General features: G+C 27.4%; 1 protein-coding gene and 1 non-coding gene across 3 annotated transcripts; both read right to left on the bottom strand.

The window, feature by feature from the left end:
- Window positions 1-460: 460 nt before the first annotated feature.
- Window positions 461-1,210, bottom strand: LOC120076352 (snakin-2-like). Of its 2 annotated transcripts, none has more exons than XM_039030161.1 (3): window positions 1,073-1,210; window positions 904-952; window positions 461-826 (listed from the first exon to the last, which is right to left on the bottom strand). In XM_039030161.1, exons 1-3 carry the CDS (start codon window positions 1,133-1,135, stop codon window positions 645-647), a joined length of 294 nt encoding a protein of 97 aa, XP_038886089.1. In that variant the 5' UTR covers window positions 1,136-1,210; the 3' UTR covers window positions 461-644. The 2 variants fall into 2 exon arrangements, with proteins under 2 accessions (XP_038886089.1, XP_038886088.1); XM_039030160.1 differs by having other exon boundaries at window positions 1,067-1,176.
- A 7,327-nt stretch (window positions 1,211-8,537) lies between these two features.
- Window positions 8,538-8,610, bottom strand: TRNAE-CUC. The gene has a single exon. It is a non-coding gene; the product is annotated as a tRNA-Glu (tRNA).
- Between the last annotated feature and the right edge of the window lie 501 nt (window positions 8,611-9,111).

Genomic DNA, 9,111 nt, shown 5'->3' with positions numbered 1-9,111 from the left:
TATACAATTAAACTAACGAAGCAAGGACCGAAAACGGGACGGAGGCAGAAGCGGGGTGGGGATGGCCCATCCCCGTTTAACTCGCAAGAATTTTCCTCTACTCCCTCCCAAACTAATCAGAGGACTTTTGGACATCTCTGTTCCATCGTAGGGGCCGCTACGGCATATAGACGATTGCTAAAATATTAATTTTTTTCTTAAGGATATGCTCTAATATTAAATTAATAAAGTATGAAGTGCTACATATATACTATAAGTTACGTACAAAATTGTTTCTCTGCCTATACAGAAATGTGTTTTTAAACCTGAATGATATTTTAAGTTATATTTCTGATAAAAAAAATAAGTTATATTAAATAATTAATTAAGAAATTATACTATTATGAAGTTACCCTTCCTACTTCCTACTATCATTTTCAAAAGAGAGATTGAAAAATATAAAAAAGAAAAGAAAAAAAAAAACACCAAAATAGCGAATTAGTTTTATGTATACATAAATAAAAAAGAAGAAAACACCACAATAAGTGTACATCCATGATCTCCTCTTCGAGAGAGAGGAGAAAAAAAAAAGACTCAGTTTATGATAATTTACGCATTATATTTATATATATAGAAGTTGAGGAGGTCAACTGTCAACGGTCACTTCAAGGGCACTTGAGGCGGCCGCCGTGGGTGGTCATGGCGGCGTAGCAGGGGCAGAGATGGTGGTTGCCGGAAGTCCCTGGCGGAACACAGTTGCAGCGCCGACAGCATGTCCCACACGCTCTATTGCACAGCCTCTGCCTCGACGACAACCTGCACCTCCCAGCACACGCGCCGCCGCAATCTACAGTTTAAAAACTTAAGCTGATAAATTACGATAAATTAATTTAATCCAATAAAAAATTTAAAAATTATAATAACCCATTTTCTGAGGACTTGGAGGGATTAAACCCACGCCGTTGGATTCCACCTGCAATTTCATCAAAAGATTAAAAATAAAATTATGATTTGGTTTTAACCTTTTTTTGTATTATTAAATGAAAATTTTATTTTTTATTTTTAAAAAAAGAAAGTAGTTTGAGACTTTTACAGAGTGGAGGAAGAGCAAAGAGAGGAAGAGGGAAGCAATGAGAGCTTTGGAGAAGAAGGACATGGTTTGTAGGGATTTTGAATTGGAATTGGATAATATTTGGAGATATGATTTGATAGAAAGGGGTGTTTATATAGCAAAAGTTAAGCCTTTGTAGTTCAGTGAACAGAGGAGTGGATGGGAACAACTGGGTCAGTATGAAGTGTAATCAACACATTGAGAAAAGGAATTTGAGTTCTAACTTTTGATTACTAGCTTTCTATCTTTATATTAAATTAATGAATCAATTACAAATTTGGACAATGACAAGGTGTACTCTAAGTTGCATCTAATCCAATGTTTTTTAAGTTAAAAATAAAATTAAGAGACTAATTAATTTTTCAAATTGCCAGGGTGTATATATATATATATTTAAAGTTTAGTCTCCAAAATTTTATTGGTGTCTATAAATTCTTAAATTTTTTTGTCTAGTAATTATATAACAAATTTAAAATTTTTAAATTTTAATTAATCTATTTAATGTAAATTTAAATTGTATGTTTAATTGTGAACTTTTTAAATTTTGTGGGATAAATTTGAAAAAATAAAAAAATCGAGAGTTAGATTTCTAATTCTAAAAATTTACTTACTAAATAAACATAAATTTATAAACTTTAAAATTCAATGGCTAAAATTATAATATAATTAAATTAATATATTATTACAAGGATAAATGAAGATACTTACATGGTCAAAGCTTAAAATAATAATAATGAACCTTTCAACGAAGTACCATGAAAGATCAAATTTATGAAAAAAAATTTGTTTCCAGTCACTTTATATTCAATAAATCTTAAATTTAATATGTGTATTTAAGAGAATCTAAAATTTAGCCATTTAAAATTAATTTTTATCAAAATTGATTAAATAATAATAATTGTCATACAAATTATATGTAAATATCTTTTCATAGTTTATAAAGGGTATGTTCATAAGAGACTAGTTTTTTTTTTTTAGAAATAATCGATAATAAACTAATTACAGAGATTAATTTAAGGTTTAAAAAATGACTAAGATTGGACAAATGAAGTATAAGACAAAAAAATAAATAAAATTCAAAATCCCTTATAAATTTCATTCAACGTCAAGGGAAAAAAACTTATTATCTAAAGGTTGCTATAATACCTTGTCTAGCATATTACTTGCGCATAGAATGGTATTGATACTTTGCCTTCATAGATCAAGCTATATATTTTTGTTTTTATAAAAAGGTATATGATGACTATATGATTATATTGTATAAGGCTATTTTCGTAATGTTTTTGTTTTTAGGTTTTAAAAGTTAGAGTTATTTTAAAGACAAAAAAAAAGTTATATTTATTTTCGATTTTTTTTTAATGAATAACTTTTATTCTCGATCTTTTTATTTGAACAAATTTAATTGGATGAAATTAATATATCAGTGAAAAAATGTATATATATATGGTACTAACCAAACAAGCCACCGAATATAAATTATTGTAAACATTTTATGATTAAATTATATGTAAATATACTAAAGTGAATTTGACTGGTTGGTATTAGCCTAATTTTTTTTATGTAGAAGTCAGAAGTTCGATTCTCTATTACCGTTGTTGTAATAAAAAATAATTAGATACAAATATTCTAATAAATTAAAGTTTAGTCATTAAAAAATAAAATATCCAAAGCCAATGATAAAAGGTTTAAATAAAAAATTCCCTTTAAAAAATAAATTTAAAGAAAAACATGACCACGACCATTTTAATCTCAATTTAAAAAAATAAAATAAAATTTTTCCTCGACGAAAATCATTCCACACGAATTTTATGTCTATATTTTAAGAAAAGTGATAAAGAGTGTTTTAAATATTAATCAAATGAAGGTAGATATAAATAAAAGTAAGGGACAATTACAATTTTAATAAAAAGGATAAATTAAAAATTTGGCGTGTTCTTAAGTTTTACTTTTTTGCAAATATGATAAATGACTTTTGCGTGAAAATTTGATTACTATGATTTTTATGTGATTGTCATACCTGTAACTACAAAAAAGTTGAAGTCACAACTTTAGTTTCTTAAAATGTATTTACTATACAATGCAATTTTCTTAAAAGTAACTTATTGGAACGATCACTATTTAAAAGTACAAAAACTAAAATATATACTTAAAACATGTAGTAAAAATATAAAATAGAACAGGGGAACATAATATTTAAATTTTATTTTTGATTGTTTTTAAATATATCAAAACAAATATAGAAAAATATAAATATCTATTAATATTTATCCATAAAAATAATATTTTACTATATTTTAAAATATCTTTGGAGTTTTATCATTAAAAAAAATTACATTTATGTTGACGTATTTCTTTTATTTTGAAAATTATGTAAAGGTGATGAGTTTAAAAAATTGAGTTGGAATTGGATAATATCAAGTTTAATGATCTTGTCGTAGTCATGAGTGACGAATAAAGCCAAAATGGCAAAATCCCATATTTTATATTTAATATTTAAAAGAATGCAATTTGGTTCCAGCCAGGCGCCAGCTTGGCCAATTTGGTACTCTCGGAATCTGGCGGCTTCTTGAGTTCTTCAAATTTAAACTGCTCTGAAGTTTTGTAAGTACAATGATTTACACATTTCTTTAAATTTAATTTGAAAAATATTAGGTCGAACGTTTATTTTTTTCAATTAAATTTATAAATTATTATGAGTGAATCAATTTAGAATATTCATTAAGATTATATTTGACATAATAATTTTTATGTATGTGTACATTTCTACAAATATCGATTCAACAAAATTAACGATTATAATTTGAATGGACAAATTTCAAATAAATTTTAACTGAGTTTAAATTGATTCGCTGATGTAAGTTTAGAGATTTAATTGATAAAATTATAGGTCTCACCCGATGTTTAATCAAATGAAATATAATAAAGGATTTAAATTGGTAAACTTATGCAAGTTCAAAGTTTAAATTAATACAATTATTAATTTAAGGTTTAAATTGATATAATCTCAAAATTCAGGAGTATAATTTGATATTTGTCCTTAAAAATATGCCATAACTTATACTCACGAAGTGGTATTTTCGAGAGTTAAAATAGTGATATTTCAATTTTATAAAAGTTTTGATAAAAAAATTTATTAAACATGTATATCGATAAATATTTTTGAAAAGAAAAAACAAAATTTTAGAGTTTTAAAAATAAATTAGTAAATTTTACGTGGTATTTATGTTTCATGAATTCGTGTTACGATATAATAGAAATATTAACATTGAAATCTATTAAATTTTTCATATAAAAAATCTAGATCTAGAATGTTATACTAGTGATCTATAACGATAATCAGATCACCTCATAATTTTCTAAAGAAATTTTACTCTAAAAAATAATTTTGAAACGTTTATAAAAGGATGACATGATATCACAAGTTATAAAATAATGAAAGGTACTTTTAAAATAAATGACAAAATTTAGAGTTTTGTTTTCTTAAAATTAAATAGCACTTTTTAGGTCAATTGCAACATACATAATCAAATTATCAACATCTGAGCACCCAAAAGAACTTGAGAGAGATTAAATTGGAAGCTCTCGAAGACAGAGAGAACTTACCAGCAATCAAAAGGCTCATTAAGCTCTTGAAAATTGAACGTACTTTAAAGACCAATACATTTCAAAGTTCAAAAAATATAAAACCCATAACACGCAGAAGACTTCTAAAAAATCAGAATACTCTCCAAAGTTCTGGAAGACCAAATAGTTCAAACTCTTAGAACTCGTTTGACAGGGAATTTGAAAACAGAAATTTGAAAATTAGATTAAATAAAAACAAAGTTGTATTTCATGTTTTCAGATATGTATTTGATAGCAGAATTCATAAATCTGAATTCTAATCTAAACAATTATAAACTAGTTGTAGTTATATATTAAATTTAGTTGACAACAAATTATTATTAATTTATTTATGAACATGTTTTATGTTTTAAAACATTGTATAATTATTGTTTAAAATATTATATAATTTACAGGAAAAATTGAAATTTTGGTCTCTATGGTTTGAAGTAAATTAAAGTTTATATCTTATGGTTAATAATTAGAATTTACCTCCTGTGACTAATAAAAATTTCATAATAAATAGTCCTTAAGGTAGGGATTGTTGGGTCTTATGACCTAAAACTTGTGGTTTGTAAACAATAAACTTATTCTGTTAATCAATTTAGATGTTATTGAAGTTTGATTCAATAAAGTTGTTATTGAATGCATTAATTGCTTATTTCGTTTTAGAAATAATTTAAATCCAATAAACTAAGATTCATGTCTATTACACGAGTACTTGAACTTTATATAGAGACATAAGATCAAGTTCGAGTAAATAGCCAAAATGGTCTATAGTATTACGAATAAGGCTGGATACTTTATTCTGGGGACACTATTGGATGCAACCCACTTTGTAGATGTTACAATTATTGTAAAGTACTACAAACGAAGTGATTATGATTCGTTCATGTGGAGACATGCGAGTAGAGGCGTCCTGTTCAAAGAGTTTGTATAAGATCGGACCAAGTAACGCTGTTTACTATTTAAGACCGACTATTTAAAAGTGATGACCTAGGTAACTTGATTTTAATCCTGAGCTAACTATGAACTTCTGTTTATTCGGGATTATCCCTGCATTTGCATGAGTGAGGGTCGACTCAACAACATCGACTCAATAAGCTTCCCATTTCAGGACCGGGTAGATAGTTGGGAACATAGGGTGCAAGATGGAATTCAATCCTACCTTTTTTAAGGATAGTAGAGAGGTTGTTTCCTTAAGTGCGGACTCCAGGTCTTGAACAAGGGCCCACCTCTCATTGGCCTAAGAGGGACTCAATTTAGTGATTTGATCATAAACCAATTGTTCATTAGATGATCTGTGGGACTTAAGGAACAATATGTAATCTTGGGGATAAAATAGCTTTTGACCTAGTCGTTATTACGAACAACCTGTGCATGGTTGACTTACTAATTATGGTTATATCAAGTTGACATAAATATATCTATAGTGAGGGAAATGTTACTACTGGGCTTTTAGTGGAGTAACCCGATAATTAATGAATGTTTGTTAATACGGGTTAAAGAGTTTAGCCGGTTAATCTCGGATTGTTGGTGCCCATGATCTGTAGGTCCATTAGGTTCCCTACTCGCTCACAAACGGATTAAACCTTAGAATAGCATGATGAGGAAATTTAAAACGTTCAAATTCAAATGAAGGGAATTAGTAATTATATACGATATAATTACACGTTTAACTAACGAATTAAATGAAATTGAAGTATCGGATAAGATTTAATTTAAATATTTAAATTACATGAATGATGATTCATATTGGTGGAATTAGTGGTGTAAATAATTTAATATGGGACATTAAATTATTTTAATTAATTTTATTTAAAATTAATTACTTGAATATATTTAAAATTAGAAATTTGAATTTTTGAAAAATTCAAATATTAAATTCAATTATAGTTTTAATTTAAATTTTCTGAATTTTATTAAAGAAAATTGGATTTAAAAATTAAAAATTTGGAAAACCAGGTTTCTCCATTTTTTGACACACACAATTCCATTTTAAAATACTCACTTGATGTGGATTTGGTATCAATTTGATGTGCAATTTGATTACACTAATTAAGCCGAAAAAACTCAATTGATTGAGTTGAGAGAGGAGGCCATGTAAAGTGAGTCTTGCTAAGATTTTGTTGAAGAATGTGTTCTTCTAACTTTAGCTGAAAAAACTGTCCCTTGCTCTTCAATATTCCCTAAATTTACTGCTCATTTTGGGTCCCATCATCCAATCTAAGGTGTAAGAGAATGGTAGGGAAGATCAATGGATGGTCCACAAGGAGTTGTTATGAAAATTCAAGCTTAATTCGAAATTGAAGAGAATTCTTTAAATGTATATTTTCAAACCCTACATTTTGTTTATGAATATGCTTTCTTAGTTGCTAAAATTGATGAATTAAAGTGCTTAATGATTTTGTTTGTTTCCGCTAATTGCATGCTAACTCCAATAGGGATTGTCTTAAAGGGTTTAACAAATCATATGGACTATCAAGCTATAAAACTAATTCTAAATTTTAAGATCATATAGACTAACTCTTAACTCTATCCAAACTATAGGAACCAAACTTGGAATTTAATCAAATTCAATTTATAATGCATTACATTATATATATTTTAATTTTAAAAAATTGAATCATAACATGACATACTGCATTTCTAAATATGTTCATCTTTGTTTAATATAATTCTGTATTTTAAATTTTAAAATTCAAATTGTAGATATAAAGAAAACATAAAAATGTTGTTTTTCATAATTTGCACTGCTTGGATCACATAATCTGAAAACAATTTTTAAAAATAAAATTTGGATTGTCTATTAAATATATATTTGTTAAACTCCATGAATCTGAAAACATAAAATATAATTCGGATTGCAAACCAAACAGGTCCTTCGAGATCGAAAACCATAGACGCTTTGAAGATTATAAGACTTCAAGACCTAAAGACTTTGAAGATCATAAAGCTTGAAATACTAAAATTTCCTTTGAAGAGTTGAAGGCTAGGGGTGTTCAAAAAATCCGATGACCCGAAAAAATAGATCAATCCAACCCAATCCGTGTAGTTGGGTTGGGTTATCAGCTCATATGGGCTGGATTGAGTTCAAATAAATGAAAATTTTATGGGTTGGGTTGGTTCATGGGTTCACCTAATATGACCCAAACCAACCCGAATTTATTATTAATTTTAAAATATATATATTTTTTGTTACTTATAACATAATTATTTATATATATATTGATTTTAATTTTATTTAATTTCAATATTTTTTCAATACTTTATTTTTCAACAACTCTTAAAAGTAGTTTCTTTGCACTTTAGAAAGAAAATTTGCACTAATTGAAGTTGAGTAGTTAATCTTAATTCAATATATGAAAATAATTAAATTAGATTTTTACATATTTACGTTTTGCTTCTTTCTAGAACAAAATTTTAAATAAATGACCCGATTAACTCGAACCAACCAAACCCCAATATTTTATAGTTGGATTGGATTTATTTTTTAATAAGGGTTATTTGGGTTGAAAAAAATTACAACCCGAATAATTAGATTGGATCTAAAAAGTCTTTCAACCTAACTAACCCAACCCATGACACTTTATGACCTTCGAACCATATATAAAAGAAAAAAAATCAAAAGATAAATATTAGAAATTGTATAGCACTTGCACCTATATACAAATTAATATAATAATAAAATTCATTCCATTTTTTTTCCCCAGGAAATGTAGAATGAAATTTCCAAGTTTTTTTTTGCTCCCAGAGATGAGGTGAGGCTCCCAAAAATGTCTTTGTATAACATTATTTTATATTAACAAAAGATTTGAAAAGAAAAAAAAAAGGATAATAAAAGTTCCGTTGCCGGGATTTGAACCCGGGTCTTTCGGGTGAGAGCCGAATATCCTGACCAACTAGACTACAACGGAAATTTGAACTAATATTAGACAAAATAAATGAAATTGTATTTATCTTGAGAGAGAGCTCCAAAATTCACCGCACTAATTGAAGCAGAAGCCTTTAGCTTTTGTTCGTCGGAAAATACGCTTTCTGGCGGAAACAATGTTGAGCCGCTCACTTTTGTACATTTCCACGATAGGCTCAACCACTCCGGCGGGGATAGTGCCTCCATGAAGTGTGCCGCTCAAACGGGTCTAACTAAGAATTCGTTTGGATCACTTAACAAAATAATTTTTTTCAAAAAATTCACTNATATAAATTGATTAAAATATAATTGAAAAGTTATTTTGAGTAGTTGTCAAATACTCCAATTTTCTCAAAGATAACTTATTTTATAAATTAAATATTTAAAAATGTATTCTAAACCTACCTTAATTGATGATTAATTAAGTTAAATTGTTCTCGAGAACTCAATCAGATAACGAATATGAAGTGTGATAGTTAAGTTTAATTTTTTGAAAGAATATATT

This window comes from Benincasa hispida, chromosome 4 (assembly GCF_009727055.1).
Source record: "Benincasa hispida cultivar B227 chromosome 4, ASM972705v1, whole genome shotgun sequence".
Lineage (NCBI taxonomy): Eukaryota > Viridiplantae > Streptophyta > Magnoliopsida > Cucurbitales > Cucurbitaceae > Benincasa > Benincasa hispida.
Note: the sequence above shows the minus strand (reverse complement) of the source record. Positions and strands in the feature narration are given on the sequence as shown.

Excerpts from the sequence above, each read along its gene's own strand:
- LOC120076352 (XM_039030160.1), bottom strand. The coding sequence starts at position 1,135 with ATGTCCTTCTTCTCCAAAGCTCTCATTGCTTCCCTCTTCCTCTCTTTG. Across the intron at positions 953-1,066 it reads TCTTCCTCCACTCTGTAAAA|GTGGAATCCAACGGCGTGGG; the intron begins GTCTCAAACTAC and ends ATGAAATTGCAG. Across the intron at positions 827-903 it reads TCCAAGTCCTCAGAAAATGG|ATTGCGGCGGCGCGTGTGCT; the intron begins GTTATTATAATT and ends TTTAAACTGTAG.